Source organism: Platalea leucorodia (assembly GCF_965183815.1).
Source record: "Platalea leucorodia genome assembly, chromosome: 3".
NCBI classification, from domain to species: Eukaryota; Metazoa; Chordata; class Aves; order Pelecaniformes; family Threskiornithidae; genus Platalea; species Platalea leucorodia.
The window spans coordinates 36,488,928-36,516,879 of record NC_138825.1 but is presented as its reverse complement, the minus strand read 5'-3'; the positions used below and the strand labels follow the sequence as shown (position 1 = coordinate 36,516,879).

General features: G+C 50.2%; 3 protein-coding genes across 4 annotated transcripts; 1 reads left to right on the top strand and 2 right to left on the bottom strand.

Annotated features, from left to right (window-relative positions):
• Positions 1-42: 42 nt before the first annotated feature.
• GTPBP2 (GTP binding protein 2) lies at positions 43-11,729 on the bottom strand (the record flags this gene model as incomplete). 2 transcript variants are annotated; one of them, XM_082307006.1, is made up of 12 exons in its annotated part: positions 43-2,061; positions 2,491-2,655; positions 2,935-3,106; positions 3,839-3,897; positions 4,308-4,443; positions 4,887-5,106; positions 5,708-5,882; positions 6,164-6,361; positions 6,911-7,019; positions 7,323-7,507; positions 8,141-8,167; positions 11,230-11,729. In XM_082307006.1, 10 exons carry the CDS (start codon positions 7,454-7,456, stop codon positions 1,864-1,866), a joined length of 1,566 nt encoding a protein of 521 aa, XP_082163132.1. In that variant the 3' UTR covers positions 43-1,863. The 2 variants fall into 2 exon arrangements, with proteins under 2 accessions (XP_082163132.1, XP_082163131.1); XM_082307005.1 differs by lacking the exon at positions 11,230-11,729 and adding an exon at positions 10,507-10,692.
• A 408-nt stretch (positions 11,730-12,137) lies between these two features.
• On the top strand, positions 12,138-14,771 carry MAD2L1BP (MAD2L1 binding protein; the record flags this gene model as incomplete). Its single annotated transcript, XM_082305661.1, has 2 exons — positions 12,138-12,485; positions 13,142-14,771. The coding sequence occupies 2 exons, from the start codon at positions 12,138-12,140 to the stop codon at positions 13,670-13,672; spliced, it is 879 nt and encodes a 292-aa protein (XP_082161787.1). The 3' UTR covers positions 13,673-14,771.
• A 903-nt stretch (positions 14,772-15,674) lies between these two features.
• Positions 15,675-27,052, bottom strand: LOC309588009 (epoxide hydrolase 1-like; the record flags this gene model as incomplete). Its single annotated transcript, XM_082306714.1, has 10 exons — positions 15,675-15,876; positions 17,549-17,671; positions 18,003-18,111; positions 20,837-21,051; positions 22,004-22,133; positions 22,515-22,745; positions 23,536-23,716; positions 24,506-24,719; positions 25,635-25,658; positions 27,024-27,052. 10 exons carry the CDS (start codon positions 27,050-27,052, stop codon positions 15,675-15,677), a joined length of 1,458 nt encoding a protein of 485 aa, XP_082162840.1.
• Positions 27,053-27,952: the final 900 nt, after the last annotated feature.

Below are 27,952 nucleotides of genomic sequence, written 5' to 3'. Positions count from 1 at the left end.
TGAGTTCCCCCCCACCCCCACCCCCCAGGCAGCTTTCTTTGTGACCCACTAGCACCAAAGGGAAGAGCCTGCTGGCAGCTGGGTCTGTCCTCCTTGCAGGCATGGGTGAAAGACCATGTCACTGTAACACCCAGACTGCTGCCAGGATGCGAAGAAAGAGGGACAGCGACCCTGAGCCAGCAGCTGCTGTCTCACTGCTGGGCTGATGGGGAAGAAGCAGATTTTCAGCTGGGTCAGTGCTCCCCCTAAGAGACAGGTCACTCCTGTCACTACTAAGCTGCCTCTGAATCCCTTCATTGATACCACCATTGCACCAGCTTCCCCACACCTCAGCGTGCTCTTCGCTGGGTGCAGCCGCCACCTCCCCACCTGCCAGAGCCCAGCCCAGCGGAGAGCGCCGCTTTGCGACATCCACAGATCAGCACGGGCCGCTCAGCTCCGCAGGCACTGCCTGTGCCAGCAGCCCAGGAGCAGAACTTGCTCTCAGGACGGCAGAAGGGCTGCTTGGGTGTCCAAGTGCTATCACAGGCCCTCGCCCTTCTCTTCGGTCAGGGCTGGCAGGCCACCATGCCATGCGACAGGCCTGGCTGAAGGCCTGTTGTTCACAGCAGACACATTTGGTCTAACAGTCAACAATAAAACCAAAAGCCTATGTACAGCTACACAGCCCTTCTGCACCCTCCAGGCTACACAGGGGAGCTGCACGACAGCGAGTGGGAGACAAATGTGCTCCACTGCACAGAGTCCTTGCTGGCAACATCAGCTTTCCTCTGACAACAAACCCCAGTGGCAAGGGAAAAAAAGAATCCTTCCTCCAGGAGAAACAGAAATAAAATCACGCCACTGTCAAATCACATCTAAACAATAGAAGTCACCTGGTTTTGTGTTAGTAATGCAGCCTGTCCTCCTCACACATTAAGGCAAGCGTGTGAGGAGCAAGCTGGGCTGGGACCTGGAACAGCCACTCCAGGGAGCCCACTGCAAACCACTGCTGCCAACATGCAGATGACGCCGTCAGCCGAACATCCATGGAAACAACCTGCACATGCCAGCACGGGCCCAGGCCCCGCTCTGCTCCACGGAACGGCCTCCTCCCCAGCTGCTGCAAGGAACAGACGCAAGTGCAAACTTCGCCTTCACGACGTTACGTTGGGAGGCTGGGCCACTCGGAGCAGCCACAGCTTCCTGGGAGTCAGAAAGTGGGATGCTGAAGGGGTGTGTACATGTGAGTGGGGAACGGGACATTTGTCCAACAGTAAGACACTCAGATTGGAGTAATGCAAAACCAACACACAAATGGACACACAGCAGATTAAAGCCAACCAAGATTAAAACGGTTAAAAAGTGTCCTGAATGCATTCTGAGAGGTTCAACCAAGCCCCTGCTGTGGGCAGCAGGGCCTCTTCCATCCCCTGCCCAGAAGGATGTGCTGCAGGATGACTCAAGAGAGGACTGTTATCAACCCAGTGCTCTGAGTGGAGAAATGGGACCAGATCTTGTGTCAGAGATGGAAAAACATCCCTTCACTGCTAGTCTTCAAGGGTTCTGCTCCTCCCAACCAGTAATTTTCAAACAGTAAACAAAGCCAGAACTTGCCTGCCCAGGTCTGCAGGTGCCTCTGATCTATTCTGAAGAAGGGCAGGGTAACGAAAGCTGCAGGCGATGTGGAGAACACGCTTAACTTGCCCCATGTACGGCACTGAATGCGAGACACTCTCCCAGGCTCCATCTGACAGTGCGGAGGAGGGACACCCACGCTAGAATGGGACAGCAGCAGCTCCAGGCATCACTCAGAGAGCCATGGGAGCTTCCATCCTTCTCCCCGGGTGTTGGTGAGCGGAGATCTCTCTGACCTAGTGGTAGTCAGAAACTCAGCTGCCCAGGCCCCAGGGACTCCTCCAGGCCGTTTTCTTTGGTGGTGATGGCTTGGAGGTCAGTGACGTGCCCAATGCCTTTGGTGACTCCTTCACGGAAAAGCAGCTTGGCTCCGATCTTCAAGTATTCAGGATGCTTGATGAACCTGAAACGGACGACTGCCTTCTCTCCTGTCCGCAGCTTGTCCTGAATAGAAAAAGGGGAGAGCTTAGACCCATCTACCATACCAATGCATGTAGGAGAGGTGCATGTGGATGCTAAGACGATGAGGCAAATGAGCAGGTTGCCTCCCTCAGACTGCATGGCTTGAGCCCTTCCCATTATTGTACACATAAGGGGAGACAGGAAGACACAAGCTCTGGAGAATGGAGAGTTCACCTCCCTTCACAGTCTTGCTGTAGTCCATCACACTGCTTGTTTTGTGAAGAGGGAATTCTTTAACATATTGGGAGGAAAAGCAACCAAATGGGCAGGATAAAGGGATGGAGTGTGCTCCTAGGAAGGGACACAGCTACTCAAGATACCAGTAGCCTCTAGCTTTACTAGAGGGGATGGTGGAATCCTAACAAACCCCACAGGGAGGTCCATCTCCCTCCCCTTCCCTCCCATGCCTACCTTTCCGTGGATCTTCTCTACGATAGCAGTCTGTCGCACATTCCCCACGTGCACCGTCACCTGAAACCCCTTCCGGAAAGTCGTGGCATGGAACAGCAGCACGATCTCGGCTTCAAACACTGAGCAGATGGTGGGGTTCATTTCTGGGCTCACCATGACCATGCCCTGCACAACAACCCAAAGCGCAGACCAGTTAGGGCCAGTCCCCTTGCTTCTAAACAGCCTCCAAAACCACAAACACATCTCCACTCTGTGACTTGGGCTTGCATCCCATTCTCAGCCTTGTACTCATCCTACTTTGTAGCCTGGCCATTTCCTCCCCTTCCAGCAAGTTTCCTGCAAACATCTCTACTTCATTCCCACCCTACCAATGAGGGATTATCCATGGAAGCCTCCAGTCCTGCTCACTGGACCAGCGAGAAACCTGGCAACAGCAGGACTCACCTTGCGCAGCAGAGAGCGGTCGAAGGGTCCGAGGGCCAGCGTGGCTGCCTGCCCAGCCCGCAGAACGCGGCAGGCAGAGCGGTTGCGTTGGATACTGCACACTTTCAGCCGGAGGAACTTCCCATCGTCAGTGGGACCAACCACCAGGTTCTCCCCTTCTCGGCAGATCCCACTGCCCAGGGTAGAAGAGCAGGACAGAGTTCATCAGGAGACAAGGAAGGAATTTCACCCTCCAAGATCGACCTGCACAAACTCCCCATGGACTCTTACCCAGGACCAACTAACAGGGATGCAAAGCTGGTGGAAACAGGGATTTCCTACAGTAGGAGCGAAAGCCACGCTATCGCTCCTAAGAATACCAGGTACAGACAAGCGCCATTCTGTCCCCAGTGCTCTGCCACACTGCATCGTTTCTGGCTGGAGAGACTGCAGTTGACGCCTTTTCTGTGGGGATGCACTGGTAGCCAAACTGCTCTGATCACTCCCGAACACTGAGTGACAGCTGCCTTCTCATGGGGCAGCATGCAGTTAACCTCTGCTGGGATCAGAGGACTTGCCCTCTACATTTCCTCCCCCTGCTTGAGGAAGGAGGAAGGCAATGCCTTGGGATCATGGCTAACCTCTGCTGACCCTGGGTCCCAGCATGCCTTCCTTCAGCACGCTACAGGTCACATTCCTAATCCAGCAGCTTTACAGAAGACTCTCTGCTTGCTACCACATGGCCAATGGTCTGCTCATGGCACCTCCCAACACCCTGCAGGGCTTTACCCTCACTTGGCTCAGTCATCTGGCAGCAGTCAGGTCTGAGCCTTGCACTGCTTCCACGTCTGCAGCGGGTGACTCTAACCTTGTGGGAACTCCAGCAACCATTCACACCCACATTCATCTGCCTGGCCTCACTTACCTCGACAGAGTTCCTCCCACAACAGTCCCCACCTCTGGCACAGTATAAATTTCATCGACCTGCAGCAAGGCAACAAGAATAAGCTGCTCAGACAGCTGTGAAAGAACACTCTAGAATGAGGACAAGGTGCCCGCCCCTTGTGTGGAGGGAGACGAGCTTTCTGCTGGCCATCAGACACCATCTCAGAGCTTTCACCAGCTCCCACCACCTTCCCATTAGAGGAACCTCTGCCTTTTAAATGGCAACCAGAGAAACAATCTTATCCCTGAGATGGGCATCCCTTGGTTAGGACAGAGCCCAGCCTAACAGGTTTTCTTCAAGGACCAAGTCCTTTCTTTACTTTAATGTCTCACAATAGTCCAGGAGTTCACCACATCTCTCCCCATGGCGTCCAGATCCCTCAGATGTTTGTCACATGTCACAGCAATGAGTGCAGTACCAGAACTGGAAACAAACTACCCTTACGCACCTGAAACTCTGTGAGTTGCTGCATTAGTTCTTCCTGCTCTTTACTGTTCGTCAGTGGAGGGAGGATGTTGAGGAAGACTTTTAATAGATCCAGGTTCTCCCCAGAAACACTGGATAGTGTGAAGATTGGGGTGATGCTGTCAGACACAAATAGACAGGAATAAGCAGAAGGCCAGAGCGCAGCTGCAGAAGGTGGCTGGGATTCTGAATGTACCGAGTCCAGCAAGAGGACAGAGACTACAGCGATAAATAGCTAGAGCAGGAGGGCACATGGGCTAGGTACAACTCTGCAGCAACCCCTGCCTCAACGGCTGGTCGAGGCACCAATCCCCTGCCAACCCACACTTCTGTCATGGAGAAGTAACTCCCATGCAGCCTCGGACACCTTCTGCTCCCAGAGCCCAGAAAAAGGCCTGGGAGGGGAAAATGCCTTCTTGGAGAATGCAAAGGTAGGAAACTTGATGAGCAGCCAAGAGGTTCAAGATGTGGTCGCCTCCCCTGCAGTCGCCCTTCCCCAGCTCCGCACAGCAGCCCAGTCTGAATTGCCTGCTCCCAGCAGAAGAAAGGAATGGTCCCTTACTTGGGAGACTGTGCAAACTGCTGTGCTGCTGTAACAGCATCGTCATCCGAGTTCACAAGCAGTGGGAGCTTATTGCAGCCTGGCTGCTTCAGGATTCGCTCCAGCTGCTTCACTGTCCGCTCCACGGTGGCTTTCGAACACAAGTCAACTTTGCTGATGACAATGAAGAAGGGGACCTTGAGGGCCATGGCCAAGCCCAAGTGCTCTCGCGTTGTGCCTGCTGCAGGAGACAAGTAAGAGTGTAGGTGCAGTAGCAGTCATTGCTGTTGTTTGTTTATGTGACAGCTATGTCTCCTGGCTCTCCCACAGGCCCGCTCTAGAGATTTCACCCTAACTGCTTACCAAACATCAGTCCAGGAAAAAAAAAAAAAAAACAACAAAAAAACACCAAGAATTTTTGTGACTGATCTGTTTGCTTCAGAAAGATGCAGTAGTTTTCATTCTCGGGCTACAGTTTGCCAGAAAACAGCCACAAAAATGTCAAGGAAAGATGTGGGAGCACTCCAGCTGCCTTTTTACAAGGCTTCAGGATTCAGCACCCCTAAGAATATGTCAAAGTTGGTTTTTTTTTCTGGCAAACACAGCCTCAAATTCCAAACAAAGCCTCTCTGTCCAGGGTATAGTTTAATGCGGTCTACAGCTGGTAAGAGGATCCCAGCTCTGCCCCCCTCCCAGGCACTGGCTTAGAAGAAATCAGCAGAGGCTTCCAGACTAACATTTTTTTTCTGACAACTGTTCCCAGCTAACAAGGACCCACTCCCCCCATTCTCCATTTCTCTTCACACATTACTGTCAATCCACATAGGCAGGGCAACACTCACCAATGCCAGTGTTGGCACTAACCACCAGCATAGCAAAGTCCGGGCAGTAGCTGGTGAGGCCAAAGATGGTTGTTTTCAGATACTTGTGGTGGCCAGCCAGGTCAATGAAAGTGATCATTTTGGAAGAACTCTCACAGATCTCTTCTGCTGTTCGGGAGTCACTGTAATTTACCACCTGAGGAACATAAAGACTTGGTGAGAGAAGGAGCCCCAGCAGGCAAGTGAAGAAAACCCAGCTCTTATCTATCCACTTTGACCTCAGAATTAGTGAGGAGAGATCATTCATCATGGGTGCAAGAAACGATGTCTATCACAAATGGACAAGTAGCACTCAGGTTCAGCTAAAGGGACACAGAGCTGTGCTGCGTCTCTTCCCTCATGTCCCACTCACTGTTGTAACAGGAGGGTAGTCCTATTCTCCTCCAGCTTTCCGAGTTCAGCAGCTCACTCCCTCACCTCTCCTTTGCTGTTGAAACCGAGGATCTCAAAGCTGATGCTTGACGTTCTTCCTGACTGGATTTCATGGAGATGCCGGAAGAGGTTGAGGCGTGCTCTGCCCCGCCCGTTGTCCAGCTCGCCTTGCGTTAGGACACCCAACAGGGTTGACTTCCCTGAGTCCACATTCCCCAGCACAGCTACTCGCAGGTCTAAGAACTACAGGAAGAAGAACAGAGAAATCATGAAACTTAACTGCTGCTGTGCTGGACATGCACGAACACTACGTGGCAGTGGAGATATGCCTCAGAGAGCTTCCCTCCACAATGGACACCGTGCAGTGTAATCTCGCTCAGATTCTGCTCTTGCTCCCAGCAAACCACTGCCCAGGAGTTGTGATACACTCTCTAGAGCTGTGATGTGACACATCAGGCTTTGATATCACAAACAAGGCCATTTGCTACAGCACGACCTCTAAATCCTCCCTTGTTTGCACACTAGCTTGGATCAGAACTGTTGCCCTAGAAGTGAAATAATTTCTCACCTCTGATCCCGGCAATCTCCCCTACTGGTATCTGCCTCAACCACAATCTTAGAGATAAAAAGCGTTATCATCAAGCCTCCCTCTGGCAGCTCTTTAAAGCATCAGCTATGGGCCAATCTATGACAAAGTGCCTCTAGGGTTTGGGCTCCCATCCAAAAGGAAGCTGCTTGTATGAAGCCTCTAAGTCTCCAGCAGGAGAGGATGGCCAAGTCGCAGGTCCCTACCTGCTGGTTGTCAGGCACCTTTCGGACAAGCACCTCCGTTATCTTCCTTGGGACGTCGCTGTCGTAATCGACCTCCCTCTCCCGCAGCACCGTAATGTCAGCCCCAACCCTGCCACAAACACGAAAAGGAGGAGTGAGACACACACTTGTACTCGGCAGCTCTTGCACCTCTAGAATCACAGCTGGCAAAGTGAAGGGGATGAAAGCTGGGGACAGCAGGGAAGGAGCCTCACGCTTCCAGCCAAAAGCCCTATAACTGCCTTCATATTTCCAGAGCCTCACGATGAGGGAATTTCAGTCATACAGGGGCTTTGTAGAATGGAGCCGCTGGCTCCTCAGGGGAATTCAGGGGCTGAGCCTCTCTACTGGCTGTTTATGCCTGCGGGTCCTGCAGATGAAACAGAAAACGTACTTCTCTGCCATACGGCGCAGTGTCTTGAGCGAGGCACGCATCTCCTCCTCCGAGAGGCCCACCAGCAGCCCGTTGTCCTCCACGCCGATCTGATAGACGGCCTCACCTCGGCCTTCCTGTAGCCGCCACTTCATCTGTGTCACCAGGTGCTCAAAGCGATATTGTGAGGGATTCACTAGCTTTAGCTGTGTAACGGAGGGGGTAGTTATAGTCACAGCCTGGATGCAGAGGGAATCCCATTGCCCAAGTCAGCAACTCCCTAACCCAACACCATGAAGCAATGCCCCCAACTCTGACCCACCTCTAGAAAACACAGCCCATGTTAGTGTCTGCACAGAAGCCATAGGACAGGTGAGAAAGGGTTTCAGAAAGGTGCATACTGATGGCAGAAGAACGTTCCTGCATCTCGCTAAAGGGATGCTTGCTGTGGGGGTAAAGACAGACTGTGGGACCTATCTGTGACACAGGAGCCAAGTTAAGTGCAAAAGGCAGAACAGCCACAAGAAAGTGACAAATGATTATCAGGGACACCTGCAGCTCTCTCTCAAAAGGAAGAGGATTTCAGGAAAAACACAGTGGGTCTCATCTCCTAAAAGAGATTCCTAAAAATGAGTACTGAGATCAAACTCTTCCAGCTCAGCATACTGGGTATTGCTAGGCACAAAGACACAGAAGATGACTGACAGTTCCTTAGCACAGCGTCCACTTTTCTGTCCCTTCCTTGGACATGCTCCCCATATGCTGTCTTTGGTGAAGTTACTCACTGCAAAATGACCCTCTGGGAGGAAGACCTCCTTCTGCAACCTCAAAAGGCTCACCTTGTACTCGATGTTCCCATCTTCTGCCTGGTCAGAGAATGAAAGAAGACAGAAAGGTTAGACACTGTGCCAGCAGAGACTTCTACAGGCATCAGCTGCCCAGATACTCTGCAGCTTCTGCTGACGGTTTCAGAGAGGGAAAGTGGCAGAAATATACTGTGTTAGGTCACAGCCTCTTCTGCCATTCATTCCTACACTCAGCTGGAACTTACATTAGGTTTGTTTCTGCTGTTTGCATCCCACATCATGAAAACCAGAGGACAAAACTAGAGAGGGACACAGAAGGTAATACTGTTTGGGGGGGATTTTTTTTTACTGCCAGTAAAGAATAGGGCCAGTCTAACAGTCACAGAGAGAGAGTTCCAGTTTGAAAAAGGCACAGGCCAGCAGGTGATTAAAAGTCTCCCCCCTCACCCATCTGTGACCCACAGCATCCCACTCCCACCCCATCCAGCAGCTTCCATCCACCCAACGTGCACAGAAACAGGTGACTGGGAACAAAAGTCACTGCCTCCTCTCCTGCACACTGATACTCTCCCTCACTCAAACAGTTTTTCACTGACTCCTTTCCATATCCTTGCCTATCTTCTCCCTGCAAGAGAAAAGGACTACAGACATAAGGAAGCAAACTACTGACTTCTTTGCAGTACAGCAAGGTGGTCACTGGCCTGGCAGTTCTGGAGAACCAGACCTGATTGGGACTGTCTCTACACAACATGCTCAGAAGAACTTTCCCAGGAAGGGCTGGAGCCAGACTGGGTTGTCACAGAAAGGCCTGGCTACTCATCAAGCTCCAGCTTTCCAAAGAGAATGTATAGCCAATATTGAAGTAAATTTCCCACTGATTCGGTTTAAGGACCACTGAGAAAAGGCTGGAGCCTGCAGGAAGCCAAGTACTGTGGCAGACTAAATAGGGCTGCCAACGCTAAGCACTTCCTTTTCCTCTGGACACCGATTTGCATGTCAGGAGAGGCAATAGCCCTCTCCTTGCCTTCTAGCTCAGCTCCTAACCACAGCGGTGCTTATGGTGGCAAAAGGCCAACAGAGGGAAGTTCTGAATTGTCAGCTCAGCTCTCAGGCAGCAGAGCTACGCAGCGAGAAAAGGGTACTTGTTGAAGGTTTTCCTCTCTTACCATCTACCAGCTTTCCAGCTCTAAGAAAAACACATATACTTGTGCTGTCGTCTAAATAAGGGGGTGGGTCTCTCTCAAGGCAGCTGAGACTAGAAAAGCAACAAGCCCAGACTTGCTGGGCCACATACTGCACAGGGTAGCCAGGGACAGGAAGCTGTGCTGAAACCACAGGGGGCTGCCCAGCCTCCAGCTGAAAGGAACAAAAACTAAACTGCGGCTGCAGGGAACAATCCTGCCCGTGGAGAAGATCTAACAGTAGCAAAGCGCCGTTTTCCCTTCTTGCCAAGAGTCACAGCCCTGCCTTGTGGAGGAATTGCTCCCTCCCAGCGTAGGCTCTTATATATTTTACAGAAAGCTCGCTGAGTGGGGCCAAGCAATCGACTCCGGGGCAATGTAATGTTTCCCATGGTGGCAGCCCTATTAGTGTGGTGCCAACTGTCTGAACTAACCAACACACCCACTTACTACCAATGCCATTTTTTCCCTACTGCGAGAGGCAAGTGCCTCACACTCTGTCAGTACCGTCTGCTTCTCCGTGTAAGAAAAGTCGCCAAATTAGCTGGGAAGGGAGTCACTAGAACCTACTGAGCAATGTCTATGAGTCTGGCAGCTGGAAAAGGACTTACGCCCACCAGATCGGCTCTCAGGGAGAGATGCGAACAGGATGCTCAGGACTACAAGTTGAGCAAAGCTCTATTTCCGAAGCTATTTAGCTCTCAGACGGCAAAGCACCCACAGACGGACGCCAGGCAGAGGGATGCCACTAACGGACGGGGCTTGGCGGGCCAGGCAGGGAGCTCGCTGGCACTGGGGGCACAAGCACTGCCCGCTGCCACGTCGAACCCCGGAGGAGAGGCCGGGGCAGGAGGGCACACCGCTCTCGGGGCCGGGGCTGCGGGACGGCCCGCAAGGCTGCTAGCCCAGCCCCGGCACGACCCCGCACCAACACCGCCGGCACCCTCGGCCGAGCCTCCCCAGAAACTGCCTCCAGCGGGACCCGCGACCCAACCTGCCCGGGCCCGGGGCTGCCAGCCCGCGTCGCACCGAGCCGCTCGGGGGACACCATCCCTCCGCCCCCTCCAGCCCCGCGGCGGCGGCGCCCCCCGCCCCCGGGCCCTGCCCGGCCCTGACAGGAGCGGCGCGGGCCCCCGCGGCGCCAGGCCCCGGGGCGGGGGGCGCCCCCTCCGCGGCTGACGGGACGCGGCGGCCCCGGGCCCGGCCGGGGGAGCTCACCTCGGGCGGCAGGTACGGCGGGTTGTTGGCCTTCCCCCCCCGGCTCCGCCCGTTCTTCTTCTTCGCCTTCGAGCCGCCGCCGCCGCCGCCGGGCGCGGTCCCCCCGCGCCCCCGCAGCGCCCCTCCCGCCCCGCCGCCCGCCGGCCGGCAGCAGCCCCCGAACAGCTCCGACACCCGTGAGTCCATGGCGGCCGGCGCGGCCCCGCCGCCCCGGTGCGGCGCCCGCTCCCCAGCCGGGCTCCCCGCCCCGGCCCCGCCGCCCCGGCCCCGGCGTCAGCAACCGCCGCGCGGCGCCACGGGAAACGGAGTCCCGCCCGCCACCCGCCTACAGCTCCCAGCACGCCCCGCCCGCTCCGAACTACAGCTCCCGGCGCGCCCCGCGGCGCGCCCCCTCGCTCCCGCATGGGCTCCCGCCGCGGGGGCGGATGGGAGTTGGAGTCCGGGGGAGGGGGCGCCGCCCGGCGGCCGCGGCGCAGAACACACGGGGTGCCGCCGCTCGGGGCAGAGCCCCCGGTCCCCCGTTCAGCGACAGCGAGCGGTCAGCGCCCGTTCTGGCTGGCGTCGGGGAGCTGGAGCGTTTTTGAAGGCGTTTGGCACCGGAGGTACCTCATGACTACACAGAGGCGGCAGCCCGGCACAGAGCTATCCCAAAGGACGCCTCAAGCGCCTGCCGAGGGGGGGTAACAGCAAAAGGCCCTCCTGCCGTGCGCCGCGTCCCCTCACCGAGTGCTTTGCCGGTCTCCAGTAACGCCGCCGCCAAGCCTCGTTTGTCTCCGCTGCATCCCCTGGGGAGGGCACCGCTTGACCAGCGTTTGTAAAGCTTTCGCGCTCTTCGGCGCTTTCGGCAGGCAGCGAAGCTTGCTGTCGGGTAGCGGCTCCTCCCGCCACCCGCCGGCAGCCACCGCCCGCCCCTCGCCGTGTTTTGGAGGCAGCGCCCAATGGGGCTGCGGGCACGTTGTTTCCAAACAGGGCAGCTCCCGCTCGCTGCACGCTCCCCGCCTCCGCCTCCCAGCTGCGGGAGGAGCAGAGCCCGCCGCGGGGCGAAGGCAGCTCCTCTGCGAGGGACCGGAGCCAACAGGGCTGCCAGGCGGAGGCGGAGGGAGTTCGGCGGCGCGGGGGCGGCCGGTGGGGCTTTGCCCCCTCGCTGCCGCGCACCTTGCAGATGTGCTTGGGGTGGGCCCCGGCACAGGGCGCGGGGGGAAACCAGTTGAGCAGTTTTCCGGAGCGCCCTGGGCAGCCCTGCAAGGAGGCAGCCGCAGCTCACAGCGCCCGTGGCCGGGCCGCCGCGGTGCCTCCTCAGCGCGGCGGCCGTTAGCCCCACCGAGCACCCGGGCAACGGCCCCTGCGCTTCCTCCTCGCGCGGCTGCCAAGCCCAGGGCAGGAGAAGGGCGCCGGCCCGGTCAGCCCGCCCCGCTCCCAGGGGCTGGCCGGGGCTGCCCACCGACCCGACCCGACCCGACCATCCTCCTCCTCATCCTCATCCTCATCCTCCTCCTCCTGCCGGGGCGGGGCGAGCGGCCGGCCGCTCGCCTCGCCCCGCCCCGCCCCGCCCCGCCCCGCCCCTCCCCTCCCCACCAAACATGGCGCCTGCCCCGCCGGAAGACGCGCGGGGCGGACGCTCTGCCGCTCCCATGATGCCCTGCGGCGGCGGCCATTCAAATCCCAGCCGGCCGCCCTCCGCTGGCCAGAAAATGGCGGCTCCTGGGGTTGCGGTACCTCCCGCCCAAGCGACTTCTCCCACGTCCCCGCTCCTTATAGCTGAGGCGCCGCCGGCCCTGGACCGTAGCGGTGGGATGAGGCCCCGGCGGAGCGGGCCGGCGGCAGGCTGCCCCTCGGTGTCCGTGGTGTTCCCGGGCGCTGTGAGCCGGGAGAGCTGCTGCCGCTTCGCTTGCGAGTTCCTCAAGCACGTCCTGCACCAGCGGCACCAGCTCCCGCTGCCCTACGAGCAGCTCGCCTACTTCTGCCGGCGGGCAGCGCAGGTGAGTGGGGTCGGGGGGGCGGCCGGGAGGGACCCTCCGGGCCCGGGGGGTCCCCTGGGTCTGGGGGGGCCGGGCCGTGCTGGAGAGGCTGCGGCATTTGAGTTTTGCCTGTCAGCTAACTATCCTAGCTCAATAACTCGTGTTTTAATGTGTCAACTGCTTCTAAAGTTACACGCTCATTGTAGCTGTGTCCTTAAATGTTACCACAACTTCATTTAAAAAAAAAAAAAAAAACAAACCTTTAGGTTAGGTGGCTAAAGGTCTCAACAAGTTACTATTTATCTCTTGTTGTCCCACTTTCTGCCCAAAGCATGTCACTCTTTTGTTCATTACTCAAATGACTCTAAGAAAAAAAAAAAAGTAAACGTCAAGTGATTTTGGACTGATAGCTGATCTTTAAAAGATGGGGCTTCTAATTCTTGTGGTAATTCATTAGTGTGATTCAGATTCAAACTGAGTAGCTGTAGAGCGGCCTTTTGTTTTCCTTTTGGATCTGATTCTATATGTGGGTGCCTATGTCTCTTAAAAGGAGCTAAAACCCTTTGAACCTTCCTTGACTTTCAGGGATGGGATGAGCCATGCTTTCTGAAGAGTGTATTAGGACTAATGTGTCCTAATAATGAAATGTACTAATCTTTTTTTATTTTGTTTTCCAGGGTGGAGATGTGATTAAGAAGCCACCCTCCATGGACCTGGCAAGCAAGAAGTGCCAGCAGGTGCTGATGGAGCTGGAGGGAGTGCTCCAGCACTTGGAAATAATGTTTAGTTTGACACTGGTTCCCCGGGTTCTTATTCTACTTGGAGGCAATGTCATGAGCCCCAAGGAGCTCTATGAGCTCAACTTGGAGGGTATCTGTGAGGGCAGTGCTGAGGAGAGCCTGAAAACTGCATCCTGTGTTCGCAAGCTCTTTCACTCGCTCTTTGTTGCGGATGTCTTCAGTGAACTTAAGGCTCTCCCTGTCACGGGCACTGTTGTTATGCTCCAAGGACACCGCGATTGTGGTGTTGATTGGTTCCGGCCCAAGCTCAACTATAAAGTGCCGACCCGAGGGAGGAAACTGACTGTTAACTTGTCCTGTGATGGAGACATCAACATAACTGCCTCGCCTCCTCAGCATATGACTTCTACTTGGGAGGACTACGTCTGGTTTCAAGCACCTGTGACGCTCAAAGGCTTTCATGAATGACCTGTGCTTTGTAGAACTTTAATGGAATATTGATTAACCTTTGGTGCTGCTTTAAGTGATAATAACTTTATCAAATGTAACCGCATATTCTTGTCTGTCTGGATCTCTTCTCCAGGGCATCTACTGCCTTCCTGTAGCTTGACTGTTCATCTGTCTTCATCTCCTGAATGGTTGTTGAAAGCAAATACCCCTTAAGGCACAGTCGCACACAGATACAGTGATTCTTTAGGGACCTGAGTTGTGGCACAGGAGATGAATTAGTGTGTTGGGAGTAAAACTTTCCTGCCGCATACTTACTGAACTGGCAAATACTGGATACAGTCTTCTCTCTCCTGAGTTTTAATGCGGCCATTTCTCTGGTAATAATTACTACATTAGCTGATTGTTTGGGACTCTAGATAATGTACGTGATTATTAATAATTTGGCCCTTACTATAAAGGCCATAACCATTCTTACCTACCCTATTCCTGTAAAAGGAGACCTTTCCCTGCAGTCTGATCAGGCTTGAGTACTCAAGTGTTTGCCCATCTATTTGATAAAATTATGAGTTCCCCATGACTCAATTTCAGTTACTTAATAATCCAAAGAGTGGGACTTCTCAGCAACTGGGAGGTCTTGTACCTAGCACTGTCTTGTACTGGTGATGAAAAGAGGTTGAGAAGTGGAAGCAGAGAAGCATGTCTTCCTATTTTTTTACTAACCTTTAGTGCAACAGCCCTGACAATCAGTTAAGATATACAGTTAAAAGTAAGCAGTTTTTGCTCTAACCTTCTTCAGAGGAAGTTAGGACTCCTGCCCCAATATGCTAGCTTATTCTCACTTAACAACAACAAAGTTAGTTTCTTGCTGACTTTCACCTCTCAGAAGGCTTAGAGTCTTAGATTCTAAATGTTTCTGAAATGTGAAGAAGTGAGGGGAGTGTGATCAAATTCAGCACTATCTTTACCTGTCAAATTCCTGTTCTAAGTCAGAATGTATTCCTTGGAAGCAGAACTTGAGCCCTTTCTTCTGGCCTGGTGTCTAGTGCAGAGTGGGACAGGGAGAGAGAGAAACCCTTAGAGCACAGTGTGTCAGAACTAGATATCTGCTGGAGTTATCTTCAGTCAGCTGGGTATGTATCTGTAATGCAGTGAGCTTAATAGCTCCACATAGCTCTATCCCATTTGAAGAGAAAGCTGGGCCTACTGGTAGCGAGGTTGCCTGCGGTTTCTTGCTAGCAAAAATTGCACGATGGGGTGGTAAAAATCCTTTGAAAGGAGGGTAAAGGTTGAAGTAACTCTCTATGCTTGGTGCATGTTTTAACTTTGACCTTTTGGAATGGAATAAGGTTATAGAACTAGGGGGAAACTGAGTTGATGTTTTTGAGCTTGGAGAACACTAGGAGTGCTGTTTCTGCCTTATTATCCATTAACAAACAACTGTTTACAATGTGTAGTAACTGCTAAAGCTAGCTCTAGGGGAAAAAGCGATAGAATGAAGAAAGCTGCCTTATGTGCAGTTGCCCACTTGAATATGTAATCGCACGTCTCTTGAATGAAATATGACTTGAACGTAGGAGTGTTTGTGCTCAGGAGATCAAAACCTTTTACACTTCCACCAAAGCTGCTTGTAATGCATATTTAAGAATGTTAGCACTCAAGTATTTAAAGATGCTTTTGAACAGACGCCTTAGTTCTGAGGAACAAGGGGCCAATTCCTTTCTACTCTCTTCCCCAAATGAGTGCAATGTTACTGCATTAAACTGTTTACATATTCTGTTATACTTGAACTATGAATGCAGCAATGATATGGTGCCGGGAATGAAAGAAGACAAGGTGCTTTTTTTTTTCTTGTGAAGAACTTTAGAGCTTGATTAACAAGTTTAGTACTATAATCATTATCAAAATAAAATGCTGGCTTCTGTATGTGACTACATTGGATTTATTTAATCCCTCAAAGTAAAGGTTCTGCTGGTGGCAGAACAACTTGCTTCCATTCTGTGTATGTATCTAAACTGCAGGCTCACAGCTGTTCCACCTTTCTGACAAAGCGCATGATGTCTTCTGCCAGAAGCTTTGGTTCCTCAAAGGCAGCAAAATGCCCTCCACGTGGCATGTAAGAGTAAGTGATGAGGTTCTTGAAGATCTCCTTTGCCCAGGTATGTGGTGTATGTGCTAGCTCCTGAGGAAAAGCTGCAATCCCCGTGGGAACATATACTCCAACCCTAGAAGACATTAGTTAACTGCATTTTTGAAAGAAGTCCTGGGGAAAGTCTATAAAAACCTACTGACTGGGAACTGCCACAGTCGGCTGGAGAAATTTCACCACAGCAACCCATTTTGTGGTCTGTACTCTGCTGAAGAACTTCACTTGTATTTAGATCTCCTTGGGTTTAAGAATGTTACACCCGAAGATGTGTAAAGTAGAGCCAACTTTGCACACAGTTCCATCTCGAAATGTTTCAGATCCTTAAGCTTACCTTGCTTTGTAGTTTTGTGATAGGCGGCAAGATGCTGCACCTCTTTGTGAAAGTCGGAAATGAGCTAGCTTATATTTACTTCAGAATTTATGGTACCAGCATAACAAATGACTTGAGAGGAAAGGTAAACTGGTTCAGACTACAAAGAAAAAGACTCTGCTATTTGTTTGTATGATCAGTCACTTGGAGAATTCTGCTCAGCAGCATTTTTGTGGTCAGCCTGTCTTATAGTCATCTTAAAGCCAGCGACTGTTAGAAGGTGCTTGGTTTCAAGTACTGCTCTTCAAATTGCTTCCCCAAGTTTGTGCTTAATAGTTGTAGTTCTTAATTTATCCACCAGTAAGCCATATACTTCCTAATTCAGTTTAAACTTCTCAGAAATGCTCATTACTTTCTGTTTTGTTTTTACTGAACTGAGCCAAAGATTACATTTGTTTGGTAAATAGGTATGTAGACCTGTATTTTGAACACAAACAATACTGACTATACTTTGAGAAGTCTTCTGCATTGTCTTGGCCACAGGCTACCTTATGTGAATTATAGGTTCAAAAGAAAAGTGACCCTTAACTATATCAAAAGAAAATAAGAACTTGGATTATTTTTTTTAACTGGTTAAATTTGCTGTAGTAAGTGATCTAAATGTTTACACAGGCAAATGTGGTTCAGTTCCCCAAGGCTTGGGGAAGAGTGGCTGAAGAGCTGCCTGGTGGAGAAGGACCAGGGGGTGCTGATCGACAGCTGCCTGAACATGAGCCAGCAGTGTGCTCAGGTGGCCAAGAAGGCCAATAGCATCCTGGCTTGTATCAGGAATAGTGTGGCCAGCAGGACCAGGGAGGTGATAGTGCCCCTGTGCTCGGCACTGGTGAGGCCGCACCTCGAGTACGGTGTTCAGTTTTGGGCCCCTCACTACAAGAAGGACATTGAGGTGCTGGAGCGTGTCCAGAGGAGGGCAACGAAGCTGGTGAAGGGTCTGGAGCTCAAGTCCTATGAGGAGCGGCTGAGGGAGCTGGGGTGGTTTAGCCTGGGGAAGAGGAGGCTGAGGGGAGACCTTATCGCTCTCTACAACTGCCTGAAAAGAGGCTGTAGCGAGGTGGGGGTCGGTCTCTTCTCCCATGTAACAAGTGATAGGACGAGAGGAAACGGCCTCAACAGGGGAAGTTTAGGTTGGATATTAGGAAAAACTTCCTCACCGAAAGGGTAGTCAGCTACTGGACCAGGCTGCCCAGGGAAGTGGTTGAGTCCCCATCGCTGGAGGTATTTAAAAGATGGGTAGATGTCATGCTTAGGGATGTGGTTTAGTGGTGGACTGGGCAGTGTTAACGGTTGGACTTGATGATCTTAAAGGTCTTTTCCAACCTAAACGATTCAATGATTCAATCTCATTTGCAAATCTGTCTTGCACTTGCCACTTCATTACCTGGCATCAGCAGTTAGACTATCCTTGGAGATGTTCTCCTTGTAGAATCGCATTGAGGACACAATGGAGGATGTCACCCAATAAATCATCACATTGGTCAAAAGCTCATCAAGAGAGTATTTGCTGTTGAGAGAGAAAGATGAAGAGATTTCATTGGAAGCTCTCTCTCAACATGCTGTATTGGGCTTATGCCCTGAAGAACAGTTGTTCCTCTTGCTCTCCACTCGTTTTTCAAGCAGAAAATTAATTAGCACCCATGTGCCCAGAGCAAAACTGCCTGGTGCTGAAGCAGTAGTTTGCAGGCAGTCTGCTGCAAGTTTAAACTGTTACTTGTCATGTGTAATCTTTCATCCTTAAAATTCAGCTTTGTCCAGTCTTTTACCTATCTCCTCATTAGTTATCATCACTCATTCTTTTAACGAGTCTTCTCATGGAAGAGCATCTGTTTTCTTACCTTTCCAAGCCTCCATCATCTTTATGCAGAAATGATTTATCTGTCCAGGTAGAGAATTTCTCCAAAATATATGCAGCAAGCCCCACAGGGGAGTCATTCAGTCCACAACCTAATTCAGGAGAAGAACCGGAGAGCTGTTGCAGTTGCCTGGCATTGAAATAATTTGGTGGAACTTAAACTGGACTTTCATGAATTCTTCAGAGTTTTCTATGAGAACTTGGTAGAGAATCTGTATTTTACTAGCCCTGGTAGTACTTTATTCTTGACAAATTCACCCCAATGGAATTCCAGCTGTAACTGACAGCACTACAAACTCAGGTAATTCCTATACAAAAGAAGCTGGGAGCTAAGAAAGTCCTATTGGCTTCTTGTGTGGCAGAAGGAGCAAATTCAGATATAAAGGGATTACACTCTGAAAAGAAATTTCAGATAAACTATTTGGGACCACTGTCCCAAACAGGACAGTGGATGGACAGATGGATAACTAGGACCCCGAGTGCTGTTCATCCCTTTTTATGTAATTTAAACAGTGGAGTGTTGTGTATCTGTTATCTGTTTCTGCCTTTGGGGAACACTAGCAAACATAAACACAGCAGGTACACAGCGTACTATATCTGTGTTCTCACCTGTAAAACAGGGATAGGGATTACTTCAGTAGTGACAGAGGCTTGCCTTGGGAAAATTCCCGTGCCATACCCTAGGCTGTAGTTTTACAGTATACTCAGTACTGCCTACTCTCAAGTGTATTTTAGTGTGACTTTAGCACTGAGAGACTTTGTAGAAGATGATGCACAACATGGTCTCAATTTAATAGCAGACACAGCTAACACAAAGTAAGTTTGTGCATTGGCACAACAGTTTCCCTGCGCTGGCAGGCCTAGCATGATTTGCTACAAATCGAAGTCATGTAAATGCTTTGACTAGCAATGATAGGGTAGGCTAAAATGTGCCAGCTAGCACGTGACCCTTCTGGAGATGAGCATTTTCTGGGCTGAAAGCTGTCTCGGAACCACTGTATTCAACGTCCATGGATTAGATGCTCAGAAATACCAGTCTTGTTTGCGGCTTATTAGTCATTCAGCCTGTACCACATCTTCGGTACCGCAACTTGTGGCAAGTGAAAATACTTTAGCTTTGCTTTAAACCTGACTAATGAGAACTAAGTGATAAAGTAGATATTTCTTGAGACTGAGTAGGGAATACATTTTTTTTCCCCCCTATTCATTTTCTCCATTTCACGATTTTACTGTGTCACAAAATCCCTGCTCTTCTTTTTCCAGGTTGAAGTGTCCTAGACTATGTACAGTGCTCGTACAGAAGCTGCTTGGTCACTTCAGTCTTCCTTTTCTCAGGGGTGCAATAGATTCTGAATATCATGGATTTAGTGTTTTGTCTTAGTCTCTTCTTGCTTTCTTTAAGAGTTTGTAATATTCTCTTAAACTCTGAGCTGGCTGATGTTTGAAAGCACTGTCCATGACTCATGGATTCTCTCATATGGCAGCAGCCAAACTAGAGCCCATTGTGATTTTCTTCCTCTACTTAAATTGCTTTGGACTTTGTTGACATCAGTTTTTATTGGCCAGTTTAATCAACCAGTCACTTAAATATTTTTGCAACTCTCTGCAGTTATCTTTAAATTAAACCAAACCCTGGATAGCTGTCAAATTTTCACTTAACCATTAACTTTTATCTGTAGGGAAATTAGGATCATGTTGAAACGTACAGGTGCCAGCGCAGATTTTTGTGATACTCTCCCTCCCCTGGAACTTGCTTACTCGTTCCTATGCTTGTATTCTCATGTTAACTAGTTATTAATCCATGAACTTAATCCTTGTCTTAAGGCAGTTTAATTTCTTTAAGAACACTTGGGGAGAAACCTCAACAAAACTTTTTTGGAAATGAAATATGTTCCATTACTAGATCCACAGCTCTTTGATTCTGCCAGAGCTCTGATTTTTGAAGCCTGATTTCCCTGTGATATTATCACCTGTAAATCAAGTCTCCTCTTTAAAATAGTTCTGCTTGTTTTCTGATCAGACACTAGACATACTGGTCTTCATTTTTCTGGGGCTACCTTCACTGTTTGGCTCTTAAAAAACCCCAAAATAAAACCCCAACCTGGTATCTTGTTTGTCTCCTTTTATTTCTTTGGTATTGTGATCAGTTCAAGCAACGGACTAAGCATTAGTTGATGTTTCAGTTTGAGTTTTGTCTTTTTCAGTGAATTGCCAGGATGGGGTGCTATTCATTCTATGGTCTCCACATCTGACACCAGTCTGAGACAACTCTGCTGTCTTTCCTGTTGAGGGGTTATTTCAATAAAGGAATACCCCATAATCCTCGCTAGTGGGGACTGATGCAAATAATTCATTTAGCTTTTCTGAGATGGCCATATCTTTCTTCAGCCTCCTTATCTACTTGCCCCACTAACTATGTCAGGCTTTTCAGGTGTTAGGGCTGTGTTTACCTTTCTGCAAGTTTCACACTGCTCTTGCTTGTGATATTTTTCTTGTTTTCACCCACATTTATTTCTAGAAGCTTCAATTTCAGGATGCTGTGCTTTACTTTAAGAGGCTTTTTGAAAAGGGGTTCTTTCCCCAAGAGAACTGGCATGCCATTTAAAAGACCCTGAAAAGTGGTATTTGTAGTCTCCATCTTTTTTTAAGCTGTTCCTTTTAACTTCCTTTTACACGGTTCTTGTCCCCATGCCTTGCATTCAGTCACCAGAACTCATTGCTTCTCAAACATGGTTGGCCTGTGTTCAGCTAGAAGTTTTTATATACCACAAACAGTTAGTATACAATGTTCATAGCAATATAGAGAAGGTTCATTACCTGCAGTGTCTGGCTTGGTGGCTTGGATGTGTAAGTATCCAGACTCTCGCAGAAGGTCATATATATTCTTCTGGATGAAAGGGTACATGCGTCGAACATCTTCCCTAGTGAGGCCTACGAGCCATGGTACATAAGCCCCAAGCATCACAGAAATCATCATTCTCAAACCTTGTTTGCTGGTGAAGACAACATTCAGATGAAGCCCTTTCACAGATCTAAAATTAAGTTAATGAATAGAAGGTTAAATCAAGCGATTTACTGTCTCCAGATTTTCTAGAAAATAAATCTGACTGGAACTGTGATAGAAGCATTTCACTGAGCCAAATATATAAAGACCTTCAGGTTCATCATGATTAAAAAAAAAATTTATGGGAGTTAGAAACGGTAGAGCTGGTGCCATCTGGTACGATGTTAGCTTTAGGTATTCAGTTTCTAGATGTGGCATATCTATGCTGGTAGTTCTGGCTGTTAATCTTGTGTTTTGTGCTGTAGGGAACAGGCTTCGTTGGGTATTTTCTGAAATGCTTGAGTAGATCACACGTGGCCACAGCGCTCTGGCTGCTGTGAATCACAACTGCAACTGGGAACAGCAAGCTGCTCAGCCTGCAATCTGACTGCTTTAAGGGCTTTCCCACTTTATCTGTTCTCTGACCTAAGCATGGCTGTGGTGCCCACTTTTCATTAAATGCTAAACAATGGGCTGTGATGCCAGCTTCTAAGGAAGGCATTGTGTTTCTTTTCCGATCAGTCTCAACCCTGCATTTTAAATAGGAAAGTCGTATACTTTGTGGTACTGTTCAGCTGCTGAAAGGCTGAGCTTCTTCCTTCCTTTTCTCCCTGCTGATTTTGAATTTATCTGCTTCCTGATTTAGAATGATGATCTGTCTCCTTGAGGTCTCAAATCAAAATGCAGCAGAGTTTAGTTCCACAGCTAGTGAAAAAGAAGCCAAACAGCACTGAAATTTAGAAAGCGTGAGAACTGTGCCAATATCAATGCAAAGCATATGAATACAACTGAATGCACAGGGGTGGGGATGTCCCCAGAGGAAACAAAGCACAAGGGGATGAGAGGCAGGGAAAACAGAAGGCAGGACCAGGACCATGGAGCCAGAAGGCAGGATAAGAGCTGGAGGCAGCTTTTCTGCACTGATTCCCTTTGCTACTCACTGTGGCAGCATCTGGGCCATGTTTGTAGTAATACGAGATCCCCAGTCTCCTCCCTGTAGGTAGTATTCCTTGAAGCCCAATCTGTTCATCAGCTTATGAAATATCCGAGCAGTTGCTATGGTGTTAAAGCCTGTAGGTAAAGAGAAACACAGGAGACCTTTTGTCCTAGTGTTCACCCCCTGGCCAAAGATCATGGCCTGATAGAGGCATGTGAGTATGCTGCTGTGTGAAGGCACAGCGTGCTATGCTGCTGTGCTTCACTCCTCGGCAATAAAGTGAACGCAAGATGATAAAAATTCAGTGGAAAGTGGAGAAAGTGGAAAGCAGACCTGGCTTCCAGCTACCACTGCCTTCCAAATCTCCATAGCCAGCCCCAGAGCCTCACCCACGTGGGTGTTAGTACAGAGTCAAGCATCTGCACTCATAAACTGCAGTGCCTGGGGGGCCCGGGGGTGGCTGAGGTGTTACTCCAAAAACCTTGCGATTCCAACAGAGCCTTTTCATCGCTTACCTTTCTGGTGTGGTGCCTCCGAGAAGCCATAGCCTGGAATGGATGGGCAGATGACCTCAAACACCACATCACCCTCATTCAGGCTGTGCCTGGCTGGCTCCGTGAGCAGAGGGATGATCTTGTAAAACTCGTAGAAGGAGCCGGGCCAGCCGTGGACCATCAGCAGAGGTTGAACAGCTCGACCATGAGGGACGTAGGAAGGCTTCACATGGATAAAATGGATATCGATCCCTGCCACACATGCAAGACAGATAAATTAAAGCTCTGGTTCCATCACAGTTTCTGCTCTGGACTCTGAAGGAAGGTGGCAAAACTGTAATTATCATTCGTAGCAGAAGCTACACAATCAACCCATTGCAAGAAGATGCCTAGCTGAAAGGGGATGCCTGGTATTTTACCTATGTCTCATCTTTTACATACAGACAGAGGTATTGATCCCAGCCCCAGATATTGGGTTCACAGGAGACTGAGCATCCATCTCCTGAGAAACTGGTCTCACAGTACATAAGTAGTGCTGCACTTAAATGAATAGCATAATGCAGGTGAGACACATGCAAAAACATGACAAAATTACAAAATATGTGGGCGACAAAAAGAGAAACATGAAAAACTAAGTGCAAGATAGAAGTTTAACCTGAGGATCACTTACCTAAAGTCTGGCTAACCTCAGCTGGCTAAACTGGGTGGTGGTGGGGGAAATTTTAGTCTTAGAGTCTGGGTAAAGTTTGCAATTTTCAAAGGTGGCTTCAAGGCAACAGCAGAAGAAAACCTCATCATCAATTAGCACAGGTTCAGAGCCAGATGAAGCCCATCCTGAAGCAGACTTAATCTTATTGCCACTGTGTAATGGTCTTAATCTATAGAAGGTTATTAATGATATAGCCTCCACTAGTGATATTTCACTCATATCACTAAAGCTGTTATGCATACTGTTGTCTTAAATATTGTAACCTCTTAAATCTCCCCCTTCTCTCCCTGCGTTTCAGAGCAAGAGCTGCTCAAGCCACAGAGACCCCCTCACCTTCAATGGTGGTTCGGAAATGGGGGTATTTGTTCAGGACTTCCACTTGCTTGCGCCAGTCGAACTGGTTCCTCCAGTAGGCCACCACCTTCTGCAGGTAGCTGGAGTTGAAGCCATAGTGGAACGCAGCCCCTTCCAGCGGCGGTGTGTAGCGGGCCTGCTCCAGGCGGCGGTGCAGGTCCTGCGGAGGGGAGCCCTTCTTGCGAGGCTGGCCAGCTGCCCGCCCATGCCCTATGCCAGGGCAGGCACAGATGGGCTTTCCTGGCTCTGCCAGCTTTTGTATCGCTATCTGGGACACCATGAGCCCTCCTGAAGCAGTGGCATACTCTGCATGACCTCCTGAATAGTGTCTATGGGGAATATATTTTTCTACAGGTTACCAATTCTTCTATGGCACCCAGGAGTACCGGGTCCTACTCCTGCCTTGCTGCTAACTCGCTTCAGGGTTTTTGGCACTAAGAGCTTGCTGGCACCACTGGCTGGGAGAAGAATAAGAAGCTCAGCCTGAGCTGGTGACTGCCAGTTGGCCAGATAATTAGGGACAGGCAGGCAGGCACAGAGGTGCTGCAACTTAGTCAAGACCCCTTCCCTCTGTGGAAACCCCTCAGTCCTTCCCCACTGGTGCAACTGCTGTCTTGACACCTTCCCACCCCACTCCACCATCCGCAGACCCACTATCAAAGAAGTCTGCTGCTCAAAGTATGGCCTTTCCGCAGGAGCAGCCCCAGGTTGCATGGAAGGTCTGTGGTCTCCGAAAGTCTTTATGGGGCATTGCAATGAGTCTGAGCTCAAATCCTCTTCATAAAGGCCAGTGAGCCACAGCATCATCTAATGGCGCTAGGTAGCTGCACTGGTGTATATAAGTGCACTGCTGCTACCCTCAAGACATCACCCTGAAGCAGTAAAGCGGGTGACAGACTGGCTCCACCTCACAGCTTTCTGCCCCTCCCTACATCCCAGCCACCAGTACCTCGATTTCTTTGTCAGACGTTTCAATCTTGAAGGGACGGATACTTTCATCTTCTTTCCCATTTAGGGGTCTTTCACCTGAGCCCCACCATCCATCACCCATTTCAATAGTCTTGATCTTGTGTCTAGATGTCAGCCAGTAAACCAGCATCCCTCCAACCCCCAGGGCGGCTGCAGGGACCAGGACTGCATTCTTCTGAGAATAATCAAAAGACCTAGGGAGGCATAAAATTGTTTGTGTTCAACAACAGAAGTGTCAAGGGTAAAGGGACTATGCTGAGGCTTATATTCACATTGGCTGGGCCTGAGCAGTAACAAATGCCTACAAACCCATGGAGTCAGCATGGGCTGGGGGTTTCTGTTATTTTTGAAGATCACAGGCACGATTTGGGGCAGGGTTACATCTATCAGTGTTTCTTACGGACCCCAAGTCCTTGCTGATCAGGACTTGCTGATCACAAGGCTTACTTGTCCCTCTCCTTGTGAACCAGGGTGCCCTGGGGGAAAAGGGTCAATAGGATATGGGCCAGTCTATTTTAAGGCAATGAATGGGATAGTAGCAGCTGGACTCCTCCAGGAATAAAAACTGCACAGACAGAATGGGCTGAGGAGCAGGAACAGAGACAAGGGTCTTCAGTTGCTGGAGAGAGCTGGATGTGCCCCTCTTGGCAGTGCTTTATACATAGCTCCCCTACAGATTTAATCATCTTTTAGGGCAACACCGGCCCTCCACCATAGCTTTCCATGGGTAAGGGTCTCAGCTTGTCTGTCTGGTGCCCCTGTTTTTGTTCTAGACAGCAAGGTTTCAGACTTTCTTGAGATGTGGGAGCTAAGTCACCAGAGTTGGTTTTAACAGACATGCAGCATGTTTCAAAACTGTTCAAATGCTTGAGCAATATCAGTCCTAAATGTAGTGTACCTTCTCATCCCTCTGACCTGTGCCTCAAGCTCTCCAGCTTCCCTTGGGGGCTAGTAGAGGTGTCTGGTGCTACTGCAGGGGGCTGCAAGGGGACTGCGAATGAAGATTTTGTTGTTGTTGTCATACAGGGTAGGAGAGGGACTATACTGTGCCCCAGCCGGGGTGCTAATAAAAAGTGGAGACCTCAGCACAGAGTAGCTATTTCACTTACCTGATCCGGGACAAGATGCTCTCCCTACAAAAGGGGAAAAAAAAAAAAAAGATCCTTATAATCTGGTAGTGTCGTCTGAATGGTACCAACCCTTGGGGATGGTGCAAAAAACGTCACCTGCCAGTGCCATTTACTGCCCAGCCATGGGATCACAAGCTGTTTAGCTACCTGGCAATGTCTGCCATTATTTTTCCTACTTCTTGGATGGGACAGAAAGAGAGGGGCTCAGACCACTGCCTCTGCACAAAGAGTGTTTCTGGGCTGTGTTTTAGCTAGATAGTTTGTTGCCATAATATTCCCTCCTTCAGCACAATTTAGATAAAAGCAACTAAACAACTGGGTAGGTGTCCTTGTGGTGTTTCATCCTAGGAGGGGCTGTGTTACTCCAGCCAAGAAAATGTTGATTTTGACTCCTGTGTACTGATAGGTGCACAGCCTTGGCAGGAGACTTTCAAGCTCAAGGGTTATTCTGCTGCTAGCCACATGGAACTCATCGTGCTGCAGGGCTGGCATGAGGAAAGGCTTATGGGACCTTTCCCTGTTCAGATTTCAATGAGCTGCTATACCTTTGCTACTTCTAACTACTCCTGACTGGATACCAAGCTTTTAGGTCTCTTCTGCCTGCAAGAAAAAGAAAACATCCTCCTTGGTTCTCTTTCAGCCTGGTAGATTCTCTTGCAAGAAAAGCACAGTCTAAAATCTAGCAAAATTAGAAGTGATAAGAGAAAGTCTTGTTACTCTGCCTTGTGGAAGGCAGCTGGATTAGGGAGCCATTTGATGTCATAATTACCATACCTTGAGACAAAAAAAAAAAAAGGACATGAAACTCCATGAAAAACCAAGTCAGCTGGCTGTTTCTTTTTACCTAGTACCGTTTTCCACTGCTGCCTGTGATGCAGAACCCAGTGCCTGTACTGGAGACACCAGCAGTCCCCAAGGCAATTTGGTAATCGTCTCCGAGACAGCCTATGTGTGATTTTTAAGGAGGCATCTGCTTAAACCACTCCCAGACAAGGAAGAACAGGGCTCCTAAAAGCAAACAATGTCAGCCTTCACCTCCCTGGAGGCTGAGCAGCTTATGCAACAGGTAATAATATCCCCCTGCACTTATATCCCAGAGTTCAGTGGATCAGAGGCATGAAACCAGTTATCATGGCAACAGCACAAACTCAGCACTGCTAACAAAGCAAGCATGTCCCAGAAGCAGTTCTCTGAGTGACACAAAACAAGGCTCAGTCTAATAAATCTTCTTCTGCACTCACATTCAGGAGAACTCAGCCACATGCTCCCACCCTCCGATGGCTTGGTGGCCCCGCAGGGGCTTTCTCCCGCTCCAATCCCCGTGAGCCCTGTTCGGGTTCCCTCCTCCCCGTGCTGAGGGGATCTCACCAGGTGTTTGGAAGGATCTCCTGCCACATGTCTGCTCCTCCTCGCCTGGCCGCTGCTCTGAGCAAAGCAACCCAGGTGTCTCCTCTGCTGGCTTTCTCTTGGGCAGTGACGCTCTCTCGGTGACAATGCAAGCTACATCATCCATTAGTGCCACCTATTGCCTAAGTGTGCAGTTGCAAATGAAGTCAGCAGAGGCAAATCCAAAGTCCTGAATGGGGAGGGAATAGCCCTGTGCACCAGCACAGGCTGGGTGCTAAATGCATAGAAAGCAACTCTGTGGAGACTGGCCTGAGGTCTTCAGCTGAGCCTGAGTCAACAAGGTGTCCTTGCAGCAAAGGCCAGCTGCGTACGGGGCTATACAGCAAGCACGTTAGCCAGCAGGTTGAGTGAAGTGATCCTTTGCTCTCTTCAGCACTTGTGAGACCACATCTGGAGTGCCATGTCCAGTTCTGGCCTTGCTGGAGTGAGCCCACCCTTGGTGGTGTAGGGCCACCAACCTGCCAGGGGACTGGAGCACATGGTGTACGAGGAGAGACAGAGAGACCTGAGCTTGTTCAGCCTGGAGAAGAGAAAGAAAAAGGGGGGTCTTATTGCTGTCTACAGCTACCTAGTGGAAAGCATAGGAAAAATGGACTCAGACTCATCTTGGAGGAGCAACAGTTGAAGGAAAAAAGGCAATGAATGCAAATTGCAAAAAGGGAAATTCTGGTTAGATATTAGGAGAAATGTTCACCATGGAGGTATTCCGACACTGGGACAGGGACCCAGAGAGGATGTCGGATCTCCATCCTTAGAGGCATTCAAAATTTGACAGGAACATAGCACTGAGCAACCTGGCCTACCTGGACCTGCTCTGAGCAGGAGGTGGGATGAGCTGACCTCCAGGTGTCCCTTCCAACCTCTGTATGACATCGCTCTATTCCATGTGC